Source organism: Arvicanthis niloticus, chromosome 6, assembly GCF_011762505.2.
Source record: "Arvicanthis niloticus isolate mArvNil1 chromosome 6, mArvNil1.pat.X, whole genome shotgun sequence".
Lineage (NCBI taxonomy): Eukaryota > Metazoa > Chordata > Mammalia > Rodentia > Muridae > Arvicanthis > Arvicanthis niloticus.
In genome coordinates, this window is record NC_047663.1 from 105909589 (window position 1) to 105927216 (window position 17628).

The 17628-nt window shown below is 51.8% G+C and overlaps 2 protein-coding genes across 2 annotated transcripts; one reads left to right on the forward strand and one right to left on the reverse strand.

Annotated features, from left to right (window-relative positions):
* The first annotated feature begins 194 nt into the window (after positions 1 to 194).
* Nrarp (NOTCH regulated ankyrin repeat protein) lies at positions 195 to 2070 on the forward strand. Its single transcript, XM_034504311.2, has one exon. It carries the CDS (start codon positions 559 to 561, stop codon positions 901 to 903), a length of 345 nt encoding a protein of 114 aa, XP_034360202.1. The 5' UTR covers positions 195 to 558; the 3' UTR covers positions 904 to 2070.
* Positions 2071 to 11960: 9890 nt separating this feature from the next.
* On the reverse strand, positions 11961 to 15816 carry Tor4a (torsin family 4 member A). The gene is made up of 2 exons (XM_034507804.2): positions 15626 to 15816; positions 11961 to 14952 (listed from the first exon to the last, which is right to left on the reverse strand). The coding sequence occupies exon 2, from the start codon at positions 14914 to 14916 to the stop codon at positions 13633 to 13635; it is 1284 nt and encodes a 427-aa protein (XP_034363695.1). The 5' UTR covers positions 14917 to 14952; positions 15626 to 15816; the 3' UTR covers positions 11961 to 13632.
* Between the last annotated feature and the right edge of the window lie 1812 nt (positions 15817 to 17628).

Below are 17628 nucleotides of genomic sequence, written 5' to 3' on the forward strand. Positions count from 1 at the left end.
CTGGCAGCGGTGCTGGAAAACCCCCCGAGGTCGCCTGACCACCCCGTCTGGTGCTGGCTGAGACCAGCGCCCTCTATCGCGGAGGAAGTAGCCGCACGACCCCGCCTCCGCCCCGCCCCCACGTGGGCACCACCCAATCGAAAGTGCCCTGGTGTGCGCGTCAAGAGCGTCCATTGTTATGCAAATATAAGAACCGTAAAAGACGCCGGGAAGCAGCGGGCGAATTAGAATTGTTTTGCCAAGGGACGCGGGTGGAGTTCGGCTTGAGCTAAGCCTAACCTCGAAGGGACCACGACTGCGAGTGGCGCGGCCTCCGGCTGCCCCAGGTCCTGCGAACCAGCACCCAGCCCGGTCGTCCGCCCGCTTGGGCGCGGCTGGATGCAGCAGGGGTCCCGGAGTGAGCAGGGGCGGCGTGCGGGGCCCGAGGGCGCAGCGCCCTCCATGCGCCGAGGCGTACCTCGAGACACGCCCCGAGACAGCCCGGGGCCCGCATTGCAGCCGCCGCCCGCGCTGAGCCGGGGCGCGGCCCGCGGCCCGCGGCCCTAGCTCTGCGGCAGCATGAGCCAAGCCGAGCTGTCCACCTGCTCGGCGCCACAGACGCAGCGCATCTTCCAGGAAGCGGTGCGCAAGGGCAACACGCAGGAGCTGCAGTCGCTGCTGCAGAACATGACTAACTGCGAATTCAACGTGAACTCGTTCGGGCCGGAGGGCCAGACAGCACTACACCAGTCAGTCATCGACGGCAACCTGGAGCTGGTGAAGCTGCTGGTCAAGTTCGGAGCCGACATCCGCCTAGCCAACCGCGACGGCTGGAGCGCGCTGCACATCGCCGCTTTCGGGGGCCACCAGGACATCGTGCTCTATCTCATCACCAAGGCCAAGTACGCGGCCAGTGGCCGGTGATAGCCACTCCGACCCCAGACCTTGGCCCTCACCCGCGTTGTCTCTGCTGTACCTTCCCGCCAACTACCTCGGTGTGCGCCAGGTTTGCTGGTCCGCGTGGAAATCGGGCTAGGTCTCTACGTCCGCAGCCACGACCAAAGTAGCACGTCCGTGGCCCCCAGGGTTCGGCTCCCCGCAAGAGAGCGCCTCCCCTCAGCAGTCCTCCGAGCCCCCCGGAGCCCCAGAGCCTTCCCACGGCCCCGACTGCCTAGAGGGTGGGGGCGGGGCGCAGGCTCCAGTCCATTTTGAAATTTGAGTCTCACACCGGGAGACTTCGGAATCCCGAGATACCGGATCCTCGGCTTGAAATGTTTTCTCCGGAAGGTGAAAGGCGCGGGCGGACTCGCGCTCCCGCCGCCCGTGAGACCCGCCCGCCCGCAGTGCGGCTCTCGCCGCTGGCGGCCGCCAAGCAACCACTACCGGGCTCCACCATCTGCGCGCCCTCGCACTAGGAAAGGGACGCTCCGGGTTCTTGATGTCCTCAACTATTTATCACGTGTGTGTATATTTGTGGGTGAAGTTTGTGCGCCTGAGTTTTTTGTTTGGAAATATTGTGAGTGGTTATGGGAGAAAGATGATTTTTTTTTTCCTTAAAACTAAAAACTTGAGTCTACCATTTCTTGGTTGCACTGAAAATACCAACTAGCCCTATGGTTTTCCCATTGCTAGCCCCTCCCCCACCGAGTCCCTAATCTTCCACACCTCATTCCTCTGTTCCTCTCCCGAGATTCTGAGTTTAGGGAGCCTAGGATCTGTCTCCCTTTATCCCTTCCTTGAGAGGCCACCATTCCCCACACCGGCTGGTTTAGCACAGTTCCAAAGGGACTTTGAAGCCAGCGTGGCCAGGACGTGGAGATTCTGAGAGCATGTTTCCCTTCCTAGTGACTTCTTATTATAGTTAATAGTTGGTTGCACACTTTTTAAAGAAAGTAAATGAATTTGCCACAATTAAATGTCATAACATTTATGACAGTATATAAAATATTAACATATTTTAAGCCAAGTTTTAGGTGTATTTTTTTGAATCTTGGTTGTGAACCCAATTTTAAAGGGCGTTGTATCCAGCGTTGTCAAGGCTGTTGTGTACCCATATTTATATTTTTATAAAATTCCGATAAAGACTGTGAATCTCTTGTGCTATTGCTGAATGAATGGAAGGGCTGCTGTGCCCTTTCTGCCTTCCCCAACCCCCCTCCCCACCCTCAAACCCGGCTCCAGGACCCTATTATGATCTGAGGATCTGCCATGAGGGAGGGGCTGTGCCAAGGACCAGGACTGGAGGAGGAGCTGGAGCGTCACTTGCTATCCCTGAAAGGAGACTTCCTGGTTTCTGTGGTTCCAATTTTCTATGCAACCCCACACCCCTTCTTGTTTTGATCCTGGGAAATAAAAGGGAGGCTGAATTATTCAAATTTAAATGAGGTTTCCCCTTCGTAGAAGTGCTGCTGACCCTGCGTGCAAAAATGGGGAGCACTTGAGGACACAGGTGGGTGGCGCTCTTTGTGCTGCCTGGCCATATTCTTTGGTCTTCTGCGCTTTTATGAACCAGTGTGGGAGGAATAGTGATAATGCCATGAAACTGGCAGACATTGAGACAAGACAGATTACTTCAAAAGGAGTTCGCTATAGTTTTTCTACATGCAAATGCCTTTTTAATTATGTTAATTAATGTTAGACTTCCTAGGCCTATGTTGAAGCTTCAAGTGGGTCCTGGTTTGGTGTCTATCTGTATGAAGTCTGTGGCACACTCCTGAGCGTACGATATAGACTTGTAGCCCATCCGTGAAAAATTTATAAATAAATTTTTCATTAGTCTTTTTATATTAAAAAAAAATACTGGTTCTTAATTTTGGCACAAGTCTAAGACTAATTCCACAGGATCCCCTCTAAGGGATGAGGGTTGAGCCACAGCTTGCTGTCTTCAACCAATGGATGATGGCTGCTGGGCTTGTGAATCTAAAGACCAAGCTGGGTAAAGTGTGAGCTCAGCCTAGCTCAGCTGTCAAGTCCAAGTCAACCACAGGGCCTTCAGGAACCCAGACACCATTTCAGCAACTCTTGTCTCAGCTACTTCCTAGTATTAACATAGTGGCTGAGACCTCCCCAGAGAAATACCTGCTTGTAGCTCTTCATGCTTCTACCCAGCCTGAGAATTGAAACCCTGGAGGAACTTCTGCACAGATGAGGGTCTCATTCGATTTGGGGAGCAATTCCAGTTGCCCCTGGGCAAGCAAAACACCTCCCTCTAGAGATTTTGGCTTCCAGAGTCCAGGGCCAAATTCACCAAAAATTAGGTTAGGTTCAGGGTTTCCATGTCTGTGATTTGAGAAAATGCAATGGAGGAACATGGACAACCCACTCCTGGGGTCCTGAATGGGATTCAGGGGAGGAGGTGCTTCACAGGACCAGAAGAGCAGCAGCCATTAGAGGATCTCCAAAGGAGCCATGATGTAAGTGGCTGTCCTGATACAAACTCCAGGCAGCCATCAATCCCCCCCCCACACACACACACCCTTCATGTTCCTACTTTTGAAGTCTTAACATTTTCTCCCAACAGTACGGTTATTAAACTCCCTAGAGTGAGCAGACTATGGTGTGATCCACTCCAGAGAGATGGGATCTGCCCCAGGAAGTCCTGCCCCAGGAAGTCCTGCCCCAGGAATTGTCATGTCTTCCCTCTGCTCCACACTATTTTCATGGGAATGAGACAAGTCCAGACTTGTATTGCTGATGTCCATTTCTCTGGAGTACAGTGGCCAGCCATTCTTGCAGCTCAGCAAACTGCCCACAGCTAGAAGGATGTGGCAGTTAAGTCTTTAGACCTCACCCTCTCCCCAGACTGTACAGTACTAACTTGGTGTGTGAGGAGAGAAAGACTTAACAACAATCACTGCCTTTACAGCACCTTTAAAATTCCCCACCTAAGAAAGGCTCCAGGGCTTCCAGGTATGCTTACCAACTGCAATCCTGCAACTCCCCAAAGTTCTCTTTGGAGGGGTCCAACAGACTGTGCTGTGTCATGAATGGAATGAAGCTAAGAAGAGATGGCAAACCTGGGTGTGGTGGCGCAGGCCTTTAATCCAAACACTGGGGAGGCAGAGGCAGGCAGATCCCTGAGTTTGGGGCCAGCCTGATCTACACAGTAAGTTCCAGGACAGCAGGGCTACACAGAGAAACCCTGTCCACACACACACACCCACACACACAATGCTGAGGAAGGGGCCTTGGAGCCCATGCTGTCTGGCTGTGGTGACAGCTCAAGCCTCTTCTCAGTGCAGTTGGAGGCGGGCACTCTGGGCACTCAGACACACACTCAACCCTCACAGCACCACTATGGGGAGAATGCCAGTTAGTCAGGTCCACTGAGTGCACAGAGCCTTAACTGGGGCTGTGGGCAAAGTGTTCCAGAGGGGGTGCTGTGCAAGCAGGGGCAGGTTCGGGAGGGCTCTGCAGGAAGAGGGCTTTACACCTTGACTCCCCTGACAGAGCATGTAGCTTGTGCAGTGGGAGCAGACATAAGTCTCTGCTCCCTAGATGTGACCAGGCCAAGGTTGCCTTATCTCTGGTGCCCATGTCCCTAGAATGTGGTGACCAGTGGTCCTTTCATCTCAACAAAGTGCCCACTGCAGTGGAGTGGGCGGTGATATCGGCTAGATGAGTCTACGGTAAATTCCCATTCTCCCCAAACTGGGCCAGGTTAGGGCAGATAAAAAGAAGTTATAGATGACCCAGGTCCTCCTCTGTCCTGGCCTTCCAGAGCTGCAGATGTGCCTGTTGCCAGTTGAGGGTACAAGCCAAGAGGCACGGAAAGGACCTGGAGAAGGATTGGGCACCAGAAGAAGCATTGGGGAAACCCTGAGGACACACAGAATCTGGGAAGGTCAAGAACCCTGTTCTCAGAAGAGCGCTTAGTTCCTATCCATCTATGATCTGACCCATTACACAGAAAACATTTTCTGTCAGAAATGCAGAAATATCGTCCACTTGTAAGAGTGGGCTGGGAAGAGCTAACTGGGGAGAGCAGGCCAGAAAGGGAAAAAGAGAAGTGGTTATGGGGCAGCCTGTCCCTAAAGCTCATCACAAGAATGGACAGAGGGGGCGTGCACCACAGATGAAGGAACAGCTACCCTTTGACCTGGGAAAGCCAGCTGTGTCTTGATGCTCCCTCGAGGCCTGAAGGGAAGAGGCTACATCCACAGGCCTTGAAGAACGGGAAAGGAGGCCTTGTGCCTGGGACTGCTAAGCAACAAAGCCCAAGCCCTCTTTATAAGTGCTCAGACCATACATAGGAGGGGCCGTCGAAGGTCTGGGAACCTCAGCAACTGCTCCTTCTGAGGCCTTGGCAAGACCCTCCTGGGGCTCTAGGGTCCCTGGAGGCCGCCCTCCCCCACCGCCTCAGCTCCGCCCCCATGCGGCGCATTCTTCTGGTTGGATGTCCTTCCGACAGTCCCCTGCGCGTCCGTCTGTCGGTCTTTCTTCTCTCGCCCCGCACCAAAGCCGCGGCCCCATTCATTCCGGAGGCCTCTGCCCTCTCCTGAGCGGGTCCTCGCTCGGCGAGCAGCTGCTATGCTAATGAGGACGGCGGCGGGTGAGGCGGGCAAGCACTCACAAAAGCAGAGTCTTTCCATTCAAAGCCAGCGGGGCCGTTCCTGCGAGCGCGCCAGGCGAGGCGGCCGGGAGCGGCGCCCTCCGGCGCACCGGCTGCCCAAGCACCCACTGCCGGGCTCGGTATGAGGGCAGAGACCAGCTGTCGTCTGCTCGAGGTCACGGCCTAGGACCCGCAGCTCCTTAGGTGGACCTGCCTGTGCCCTCCAGACGCTTCTCTAGTGGCTCGGGGACTCTTGGTACACACGTGCAGAGCTGCGAGCGACACTGCCACCGTGCCCAAGACAGGGAGGTTGGATGAGACCCAAGCAGAGTCTGAGAACACCCTGGTCCTGACCAAACAGGAGCAGAGAGATCTCCGGTCACCTCCCGCGAGCAGGCGGAGTTCCGCTTCGGCACGAAGGGACACGGACGGGGCTCGGGGACCGGGTGGAACGGGCAAGACTGGCTCTCTGGATCTTGGACGCGCCTTGCCCAGCCTAGACCTCCCCAGCCTCTGATGACCTCGGCTCTTCCTGTGGAGCTTGAAGCGAAGTTAGGGGGAAAGGAGTGGAAGCTGGGGAGGGGGCGGCTGCGGCTGGCCTGCGAGACTATGCTGCCTCCCTGTGGTCACCGCCTGCACTGTGGTCCCCGCCAAGAGCACTAGGTGTGTGGCCGAAGTGGGCAGCTGTGTTTGCGCACCTGGCTACCCAGGACTCCAACCTCCATCCGTGACACGCAGCAAAGGTTGGGTGAAGTGCTTAGGTCACGAAAGAGCAAGAGGTGACATGCACAGGTCAGCAAGGCATGACCAGCTGGGGCTCTGCCCCAGGGGTGGGAACCCGAGTTCTCAGAACTGATGACACCAGAACCAGACAGGACAACTCTGACGAGACAGCCTAAAGCAATGGGAGATGGCGTTAGTGTGTGACGAGCAGGATGGATGGAGAGAAAAAGGGAAAGACCAGGAAGGAAATTCACAGTGGGCCTTGGCAGTGTTGCTGAAGTTGAAAGACTGATCATTTGTGGAACGGACAAGAAAGCAACAGATCAGAAGGTGAAGCTTTAGGAGGGAGAACCACCCAAGCTGTATATAATCAAGGCCAGCTGCCCAGAAGGGACCCCTGTCCCCCTCCTGCAGTCCCTATAATGTCTTGACCAAATAGAAAAAGGAGGCTATCCCAAGGCCCAAGACTTCAAAGATGGTTAGCAAAACACCCACACTTGTAGCCCTGCACCCAAGGGCCACACCTCTAATGGCTGCAGGATACAGGACACATTTCAAATGATCATTATATTAGAGGGTGCCTCTGGGCGTAGAGTCTGGAGCCTCTGTGGGAACCCTGTGGGGGCTGGCACTAGTAGGCTGCCTCTCCTCCTGCAACCTTATGAATGATAAGCATATGAAACCAAATATAGAGCTCTTCCTGCTTCTGCCTCCCAGTCTTCTGGGATTAAAGGGTGCACCACCACTGCCTGGCAGTCAAATGGTTTCTTTTCTTTTCCTTTTTTTTTTTTTTTTTTTTTTTTTTTTTTGGTTTTTCGAGACAGGGTTTCTCTGTGTAGCCTGTAGCCCTGGCTGTCCTGGAACTGACTCTGTACACCAGGCTAGCCTCGAACTCAGAAATCCGCCTGCCTCTGCCTCCCAAGTGCTGGGATTAAAGGCATGTGCCACCACCGCCCGGCAAATGGTTTCTTTTCTAAGTTGCTTTGGTCACGGTGTTTTATCACAGCAATATAAAAGCAGTTAAGATATACATCTATCAAAAACTACCTTTGAAGACTGCTGAGATGATGAAGATGCTGGCACCTGCTACACAAGCCGGCTGACCAGATCTTCACCTCCAGAGCCAACACTAAAGGGAGGGAGAAGAGCAACTCCACAGGTGTCCTGTGACTGCCACACACTGGCTGTGGCCCACAAGCTCATATGCATACACACGTGTACACAAGCTAGGCTTGATACTTGCCGCACACCAACAGTCTCAGCACTCAGAATTTGTGAGTTGAAGGCCAGCCAGAGCTACAATAGTGAGACCCAGTCTCAAGAAAATAAATGTTGCCGGGCAGTGGTGGTGCACGCCTTTAATCCCAGCACTTGGGAGGCAGAGGCAGGCGGATTTCTGAGTTCGAGGCCAGCCTGGTCTACAGAGTGAGTTCCAGGACAGCCTGGGCTACACAGAGAGACTCTGTCTCAAACCTGCACACTCCCCCCAAAACAATTAAAAATAATATAAGTGGGGGCTCAGCGCTTAAGAACACTGACTGCTCTTCTAGAGGTCCTGAGTTCAATTCCCAGCAACCACATGGTGGCTCACAACCTCTGTAATAGGATCTGACAGTGACAGTGTACTCATATAAAATAAATCCATATGTGTGCGTGCGTGTGCATGTGCGTGTTCGTGTGTATGCACTTGGTGGTGGTAGCACATGCCTTCAATCCCAGCACTAAGGAGGCAGAGGCAGGTTGATGTCTGAGTTCGAGGCCAGCCTGGCTACACAGAGAAACCCTGTCTTGAAAAACCAACAACAACAATAATAGTAATAAGCTAAAAACTAAAGCCTTGGGGACTAGACATGTGTCATCATGGTGGAGCATTTGTTTTTGTTTTTTTGTTTTTTGTTTTGTTTTGTTTTGAGACAGGATTTTTCTGTGTATCCCTGGCTATTCTGAAACTCAGTCTGTAGACCAAGTTGGCCTCAAACTCACAGAGATCCTCCTGCCTCTGCCTCCTGAGTACTGGGATCAAAGGTGTGTGCCACCATATTTCTTAAAGTCCCTAGAACATGTTCCTATCTAGGTAATTGATGGGCCCATTATGGGAGAAGACAATAGTATGTCTTTTGCTTATTTATTTGTCTTTTTGTGAGTATTAATATATATCTTTGGCTGTCCTAGAACTTACTCTATAGACTACAAGCTGCCTCAAACTCTCAGAGATTTACCTGCTTCTGCCTCCTGAGTGCTGGAATTAAAGCTGGGTACTACTATACCCAGCTTGAAACAGCATTTTTTAAAGTTAAAGAAAGAATGAAAATGATTTTACAGAGCTGGAAAGATGTCTCAGCGTCTAAGAGCAAAGGACCTTAATTCGACTCCCAGCACCTGTGTCTGCCCACCTACAGCTGTCTGTAACTCTAGCTCCAGGAGATCCAACATCCTCTTCTGGCCCCTGGAGACACCAACAGTAACATAAGCATAAATTAAAAAAAAAAAAAATGTTTAAACGGGGGTTGGAGAGATTGCTCAGTGGTTAAGAGCACTGACTGCTCTTCCAGAGGTTCTGAGTTCAATTCCCAGCAACCACATGGTGGCTCACAACCATCTGTAATGGGATCTGATGCCCTCTTCTGGTGTGACTGAAGACAGCTACAGTGTACTCACATAAAATAAATATATATATATTTGTTTGTTTGTTTGTTTGTTTGTTTGTTTCGAGACAGGGTTTCTCTGTGTAGCCCTGGCTGTCCCGGAACTCACTCTGTAGACCAGGCTGGCCTCGAACTCAGAAATCCGCCTACCTCTGCCTCCCAAGTGCTGGGATTAAAGGTGTGTGCCACCACTGCCCGGCTTATAATTCTTTAAAAATAAAATAAAATCTGGGTTGGAGAGATGGTTCTGTGGTTAGGAACACTGGTTTCTCCCGTCAAGGACTCAAGTAAAATTCCTAGCTCCTACATGGATGCTCACAACTGTATGTAACTCCCAATCCCAAAGAATCTGATTTTCTCTTCTGGCATCCCCATGCACCAAGCATGCCTGTAGCGCACAGGCTTATATTCAGGCAAGACACCCATACACACAAAATAAACAAAACTTTAAAATAATAATGATAATAACAATAGTAATAGGCCTTTAAAATGATTTCACAAAAATAGTAATGTTTTGCCAGAAAGAGTCTTCTCTTGATGCTCTTCATCAAAATCTTGCTGCCTCCACCTTCACCCTCGTGTCTAACTTACAGCTATCCTGTGGTAACGAGCATACTGTGTCAGAAACACTAACGGTCACATTTGTGCTCTTTTATACTGTTAAGAGTTTATTGGATAAACTCACAAACTAGGTCAGTTGCAGTGGCTGCAATTGTCCAAGTCGTCCTGATTTCCCTTGATAGTTAACCACTGACAAGCACACATTTTCTGTTCCAATCCTAATACCATATTGCACTGGTTGGTTTTGTGTGCCAATCTGACACAAGCTGGAGTTATCACAGAGAAAGGAGCCTCCCTTGAGAAAATGCCTTCGTGAGATCCAGCTGTAAGGCATTTTCTCAATTAGTGATCAGGGGGAGAGGGCCCAGCCCATTGTGTGTGGCCCCATCCCTGGGCTGGTAGTCTTGGGTTCTTTAAGAAAGCAAGCTGAGCAAACCAGGGGAAGCAAGCCAATAAGTAACATCCCTCCATGGCCTCTGCATCAGCTCCTGCTGCTAGGGACACTATCACAAAACCAAGATCAGTCTGGTTTTGAGTCAAGTCCCAGGATGGAGCAGACATGCAGAGGCAAAGTACAGAACTAGGCTGAGTGGGGGTTGTCTGAGCTCCTTGCCTCAGGTTCCTTGACCCTGTGGGTGTTCAGCTGATGGGTCAAGTGGAGCTCTTGTCATTGTGATATAAGTGTCCTCCTCTTTATGTGATTCAGGGGACTCTGGAGCACCTTTCCTTAATCTGGTCGTATTCATTAACTCATCACTTTTCTGAACACAGGCATATGTGCCTTGTGGGTACTGCAGGGAAGGTGGTGGTGTGTACAAGCATAGAGAAGAGCAGAGTCATCCTGCCTCTGTATCTCTCAAGATGGAGTCAAACTCTGCTTTGTAAAATGAAATAACCCGAGGCAAGGCATAGACTAGAAGCCACTGTTCTATAATATAAGGGAAGGCTTGGAGCCCAACGGTGCCTGGTCTCAAACCAGTTTGTGTTCTTTCCGACTGTCAGGAGGCCAGCTGTTAGGGGCAGCTGTTCCTTTACCAGTTCTTGTTTACACTTCTTATTTGTTTCCAAAGACAAAGGAGATGACACCTAAAACTCTCAAAACAGGTTTTTGCCCTCCAGATTCACAGGTCGAGAGGTCAGAAAACATGTTCTGAAGACAAGAATGTTGCCCAGTGTTGGAATCTTTCAGCCTTCACACCCACCAACACCTTAATACATTTCCACTTTGGAAAATGGGAATTTTTCCTTCTGTGATGGAACTATCACTCCACTTTCCCAAACCTTCACATGAATAAAACGATTTCCTCTTCCAGCTTCTGTCTCCACATCTGTTTTGGTAGAGGCTCTGGATGGTAGTTTGCGGGGAGCAGCCTTCTCAGACTCATACACTGGGATACTTGGTCCCGGTTGCTATAACTACTGGAGAAGAATTAGGAGGTGTGACCTCCTCAAGGTGTGTCACCAGAGCTTCATTTGGAGCTAATGCTCTCTGCTTCCTGCTTGTGGATCACAGCGGGGTTGATGCAAATTCAGAGTCTGAAGCCAGTTTAGGCTACAAGGAATTCAAGGCAAGCCTGGGCTATATAGCAGGATCCCGTCTCAAAAAAAAACAAAAACAAAAAACCACCAAAAACAAAAACAAAAAGAGAGGGAAAACATGGAGTATTGAGTTCTGGGTCACCTAGGATCTCATAGCAGGTCTGTATCAAAAGGATAAAGACATAATAGTTATTTTTGGACTTCCTGCTCAGGTTTGCTGGCTGAGCTGGGAACTTCAGCTTCCTGTCACACTTCCCTCTACAATTTCTCGAATATCGAAACCTACAAAATCCATTTGGCCAGCACGATGGCACACAAGTGTAATTCTAGCATTTAAGAGGCTCAAAAGCTCAAGGTGAGCCTGGGCTACAAATGTAAAACCCTGGGCACCAAAGGCTACAAGGAACCCCACCCACATATAACTGTGGTAACCAGACAGTTACGCTGTCAGGGGAAGAGGTCATGAAAACATGAATTATCATTTTGGGGGGATGATTCAGGAGTTTTAAGACAGGGTTTTCCTTTATAGCCCTGGCTGTCCTGGAACTTGATCTGTAGACCAGGCTGACCTTGAACTCAGAGATCTGCCTGCCTCTGCCTCTGAGTGTTGAGACTAAAGGTGCACACCACCACACCCATCTCCAAAACCAGGAATTATTAAATAGATGCTTAGAAAGAGACACTGGGGGCTGGAGAGATGGCTCAGTGGTTAAGAGCACCGACTGCTCTTGTAGAGGTCCTGAGTTCAATTCCCAGCAACCACATGGTGGCTCACAACCATCTGCAATGGGATCCAATGCCCTCTTCTGGTGTGTCTGAAGATAGTGACAGTGTACTCATATACATAAAATAAATAAATTTTAAAAAAGAGAGACATTCATGAATTTACCATTGACAGGTTTCAGTATCCCTTTCTCAATTCATAGACAAACAGAAGACAAAAAAAAAAAACGGTACATGGGGAGATTTGAGCGGTTTATTTTTGGGCATGATGCAGCCTGCTCAGTGCTGAGTGCACAGGCCTCCTTAGACCAGAAACTAGCCTCCATGAAATTATTTTAGAAGTACACGGTTTTATAAATAAATAAAAAACGCTTCATGGGTTTGGATCCCCACTAAATCAATGCCCTGGAGATGTTAAGTGAATGACTACAAGCAACACTTGGTGGGAGACACTTCCAGGTAGGTTTTCAGCCTGGGGGCCTTCTTGACATTATCCTGCAAGAACTGAACAGTACCCACACTCAGCAGGTCATGCACACATAGATCCTCAGACCCCGCACGGCACACAGGAGACAAACCCACAAGACCTGCACGGGAGCCTGCTAGTGAGCCTCTCTAGAGAAACCTGAGCCTGGGTGGTTTTGCAGCAGGCCTCCCCCAGTGTGGGAGAGGACATATCACCCCCACTGAGGGGGTCCTCCTCTCTAATCTCTTCTAGTGTCACCACTTGCTGTGTGCCCTCAAGCCCCACTTTTGGATGTGCCACTTTTCTAACCCAGATGAGCATTCACAGGCAAAGTCTGGGTGCAGCCACTAGGTGGCAACACAGACACGGCCAGAGTACTAAGAAGCCTCCTGCCTAGCAAATTCCACGCAAACAGACACAGAGGCTGAACCCAGGGCACCAAAGGCTACAAGGAACCCCACCCACATATAACTGTGGTAACCAGACAGTTATGCTGTCAGGGGAAGAGGTCTTCAAGTCCAGCACAGTACAGGCAGGCAGAGGCCTTGGCACCTGCCCACCGGACCCCACCCCACTGGGCCGCATGCTTGCTTCCTGCTTCCCACAAACAGCCAGCCAGGCTCAAGGCACGGGGCCACCGCCACTACTGCCACTATTTGCTGTAGACTCAACTGCTGCTACTCCAGAGGCAGGGGGCTGGAAGGGGCCACTACAAGGAGTGAGTTCCTCAGCAGGACAGACTTTCTTTGGGAATCCTGAGCTTAGTGGTTTCCCAGGAAGTCCCCCTAGGGTGGGTGGAGACACATCACCTCCTCCTCTCTTAACCTCTTCTGGTGAGCAGGACCCTGAACCCTGTAGCTGATTCCAAAGCCACTCTATATGTCTATCTCTGGGGCAAACAGGCAGCCAGTCTCAAGCGGGTGGGTCTCTCTTTAAGTCCATGCTCCAGAGCATTGGAAGAATTCCACTGGATCTGTAGGCATTTCACACGCTTGTAGGCATCTAACAACTCCACTGCCTTCTGAGGCAGGCCTGAGAAGCATTCCCCACCTTGTGGCCTCTAAGCTAAGGAGACATTCAAGGGGTAGATGGGAGTTTGTGAGCGGCAGGGAGGACCAGACTCCTACCTATCGGAGCCTAGCACCCTCTGAGACAATCCCGTAAGCACACACTGGCTACCTCCTAGGGTTATGGAAGGCCCTATCACATGTTTCTGGGACATAGTGGGAGCTGGGGGTGTGGGGGAGACTCCATATAGGAATGTAGCCGCTTTCTTGGTGACCTTAGAGGCTCTCAAGGCTCAGGGTTGGAGAGGAAGTGGACCTCGGCGGCGTTGAGCCACTGCATCAGCCTCCGTAGCTCCTGGGGTGAGCCAGCTTGGGGGCCACAAATCACCTGACATCCTTCCTGTTTTCTTCAACTGTTCAAATGCCTGGGCCCACGGGCTAATGTCCAGCATGTGCCGGCTTGTGCTGCAACAGGTTGACCTTAGCTACTACCTGCTTGCAGCCAGTGACGGCAAACTCATGTCCAGCAACATGGTAGTAGCTGAGCTGCTCTGCCAGATGCTCTGCCAAGGCCTGCTCAGGAAAAAATCCCTCCCCTGCCATCTCCTCTCTGAAGCAGTTGACCACATCTGGCTTGTCCAGTAGCAGGAAGGGCACGATGGCTGCAGTGTTCCATAGACGGTGTTCTCGGGCCAGGAGCTCTCGAAGACTGGTGTGTAACTCCTTCTCAGCTGGAGATTCCTCAGTCTGAGTACTGCCTGCGCTGTGGCGGAGTGGGGGCAACATCCGTGAAGCATTCTGCAGCACAAAATGTGTGATCTCTATACCACCAGCGCCACTTAGGAGTACGTAGATAGCATTGTGGAAGTGGTGCGAGCGCTGTGGCTGCAGGAGGTCGTGCAACTCATCCAGAAGCGCGGGTGGCAAGAGGTCAGCCTCATCCAGGACCAAGAGAGGAGTCTTCTCCTCAGCCTCAGCCTGTGCCACCACATCAGCCACACGCTGTGCCAGTTCCTTCCGACAGTCCTGAACTGGGCGTGGCTCTGGACAGTGATGTCGTGCGTGGTACTGCAGAACCAAAGCGCCATCCTCCAGCACTGCGCGAAAGTGGTGTGCCAGCAGACGCCCTACGTGACTCTTGCCTACACCACTGGGCCCGTGCAGTGCCAGAAGCAAGGGATGACTGTGCACATGTGTAGCCAGATAATCTCGCAGCAGGGCCATGATGCGGCCCACAGCAGCTGGCTGGCCAAACACAGAACGCTGCAACACCTTCTCCAGCCCGTCGAGGTCGTAACGTTGTGCATTATCGTCCAGATTCTCAATGGCATTGAGAACCTGGAACCCCACAATGGCTACAAGAAGCAGCAGGCAACGCTGTGCACGACTCTGCCGCTCTGTGCGGGGTCGGCACTTCCGTGAGGTTTCTGGGTAAAGCACCACCCGACTACGCCTGCGCCTCTTGCGGGGTGTCCTAGACGATAGCTCTGTCAGGCTGTCGAAGGTGAAGAATTTAGGTTGGTCTAGGTCGGCACGCAGAGTCCCCAAGCTGCCGCTGGGCCCGAGTGTCCCAGTCCCAGCGTCCGGCTCAGTACCTGGCTGCAAGAAGCGCCTCTTGCGCAGGACGCAGACTCGGCGGCGCAGACGGAGCACTGCGCGCACTGGCGCGATCACACATGGTCCCTTGGCCTGGGACTCTAGGCTAGCATGGCTGTGGTCCATGGCTCAGGGCCTGTGCTGGGCATGCAGTTCCCCTCCCTGCAATAGGAAAACGGGAAGACTTCCTGAGTCCCCGATCTTACTCTCTGGGGGTTCCTTAGGGCGCTTTACAGCCAAATACTGGCCCCGCCTTGCCTAGCTCCACTAACCAGGAAGCCCAGCTCTCAGCAGGAGGGCCCCAACGCATGCAAATCTCTTGGGTCCTCTCAGAAAAGGCCTAGGCCTTGAGGAAGTGTGGGGGTGGGGTGAGGTGTATAATTTATCAGACTGTTGACTTCCCTCTTGGAGGAATAAACGGGAGGTTCGGTGTCATAGTCACTGATTTAGGGGTACAGAATGGTCAAATTGGACCCTGCACACACACACACAGCACCTATCGGACTGCCAAAGGCCTTACAGATCCTCCCAAGTAGACCCCTGTCCCAGAGGATACCCTTAAGAGTTGAGACTCTGCCCATACTTAGGACAGTTGGTGGAAGGAATGTGCAGACAGACTTTCATGGTTTTGAAAATGGACTTTGGCATTGTCCCTAGTCACAACCTAGGCCTTTCAACCCACTCCACCCCTAGCCCCCCACTCAAGCCCAAATCTGGGGTCCCTCATCGTCCTTCCAGAGAACACAAGAGCAGAAAAACGAACAAAAAGAGACAGGAAAGGCTTAGAGCCTTGACTTTGAGGGGCTGGCCTGCATCTCTCCGTATCACTCCGTACCTGCGGCTGCTCAGACTTCCCAGCTCAGCCACGCCCTTCCGAGGCCAGTAGCCAGCAGCTCAGGAAGCAGGAAATGGTAGTCTTCCACCCAAAGGGTGAGGTGGGTGGGCCACGGTCTGGCTGGCCCAACTCGGGCTTGAAGGGGTAGAGAATCCTGCAGGTCCCGAGGGGACAGGATCAGAGAAAGCTCTGGGGAGGTTTCCGCTTAGATACAAAGGAAGTGAGTCAGGGGTGCTGGCAGGCGGAGCTTGGGCTGAACAGATCCACCAGTGGGGGAAGGTCTGGCTGACCAGCCCAGAACCCCAATCCAGGGCACAGAGAGGGAGGGGCCGGCCAGCAGCTCTTCCTGTAGGTTCCCTGGACTCCTGAAAGCTCAGTCTGCCCTCTACTGACATCGCCTCTACCAGGGAGAGTAGTAACTTTCCCTGACCCAGAAAAACTGAGGAAGGGACCCTACTGAGGCGCTCAGCTGGATGCCCCTCTAATCCCTTTCTTTCCTTCTCTGTTTCCCTTCTTTCCCCTACTCTACCCCCCCAGCCCGCCTCCTCTTCGCACTTTCAGTTGGACCCAAGAAACACAAGTTCTATGGCCAGGGCTAGATAGGGTCCTTGTGGAGTGGGAGGAGCAGATTTAGAAATGTTCTTGTGCCAGAACTGGTAGACAGAAAAGCTTTAGACTGCTCATGGCAACCTATTTGCTTATAGCCCTGCCCACCTCCATGCCCATTTATGCAGGAAGGGACCATTCAGGGAGTGCACGTCCCAGAGTTACTCTTTACAAGGATCAGGCGTTTATAGACAGGTTCACAAGCCTCAGAGCCTGATCCCTTGTCCAACCCTACTGTACAATCCAACCTCACCAGCCCCAAACCTGACCCTTCACCCATCTCACCCTTTCCTCCCACAGCTCTTTGAAGGTACACTTGGCCCACACTAGCAGAATTCAGCCACACAGGTCTGTCTCTCCCAGCCCTCAGCCTCTATCAGCCTTCCCTGTGCCCAGTGACCTTACCCAGCATCCAGCCCACTCAGAGCTTCTGTTCTCAGCCCAGTCACCATCCTAAGCACATGAACACAGCCCCAAGAGCCTTAGTGTTTGGACCCGACAGCCCTGCCCTTCCTGAAATGTCTGCTGTGTAAGGAGCAGCTGCCTGGGTCTGACACCCTACAAATCCCAGTGTCATAAGCTTCTTACTAATGGGTCGTTGCCATCACCCTACAGACATGTCTCTTCCACTTTTAAAATAAGCAAGCCAGGTCTGATAGGAGGCAGACAAGTAGGTGGTAGATCTGTGACTCTGAGGCTGGTTTACACACCAAGTTACAGAGACCCTGTCACAGGCAATAATAATAGTAATAATAAAAAACAGAAGAATCCAGCAGCCCTTCCTTCAACTGAAGGCCTGTGGTTTTGACTTGTGACCTCTACACAGTTGGGAATTTAGCAGGCTTCCCGTGTTCCCACAGTGATCTGGTTGGAGTGTCATGAGTTGAAGCCTCCCCCAGCCACCTAGAGGGTAGTGGAGGCTGAAAATTCAATCTACTATGCTGTGCCTTCAAGACTGATGGTTATGGTTGTCAGTCCCATGGCTTTAAAGAGAGAAAACAGAACCTATACATATTCATATTCTCTCTCTCTCTCTCCTCTCCCTCCCCCATCACTGAAGTACCCTATGCCTCAGGCCTCTGTTGGAAAGATGGTTATCATCAAATTCGTCCTGATCTTTGAACTAAGTCCTTGAGCCAAAATACACACACGTTCCTTAAGACTCATCTATCCTATAGTGTTACAACAGAAAGCTCAACAGCCCTTCCCCTTCACTCAGCTTCAGGGATACAGTCAACAAACAGTGTGCCCCTCCCCACCTGGTGACAGCCAGTTCAGCCAGAGTACATACCTGTTCATTCACAAGTGGGAAAAGCTAAGCACAGACCGGGGGGTTGGGGGGTGTCCCTGCAAACACCCACACCTGCCTGATCCCATCACAGCAAGAGATCTTTCAT

Bases quoted from the DNA above. Each gene is read 5' to 3' on its own strand.
- Tor4a (XM_034507804.2), bottom strand. From the start codon at position 14,916: ATGGACCACAGCCATGCTAGCCTAGAGTCCCAGGCCAAGGGACCATGT.
- Nrarp (XM_034504311.2), top strand. From the start codon at position 559: ATGAGCCAAGCCGAGCTGTCCACCTGCTCGGCGCCACAGACGCAGCGC.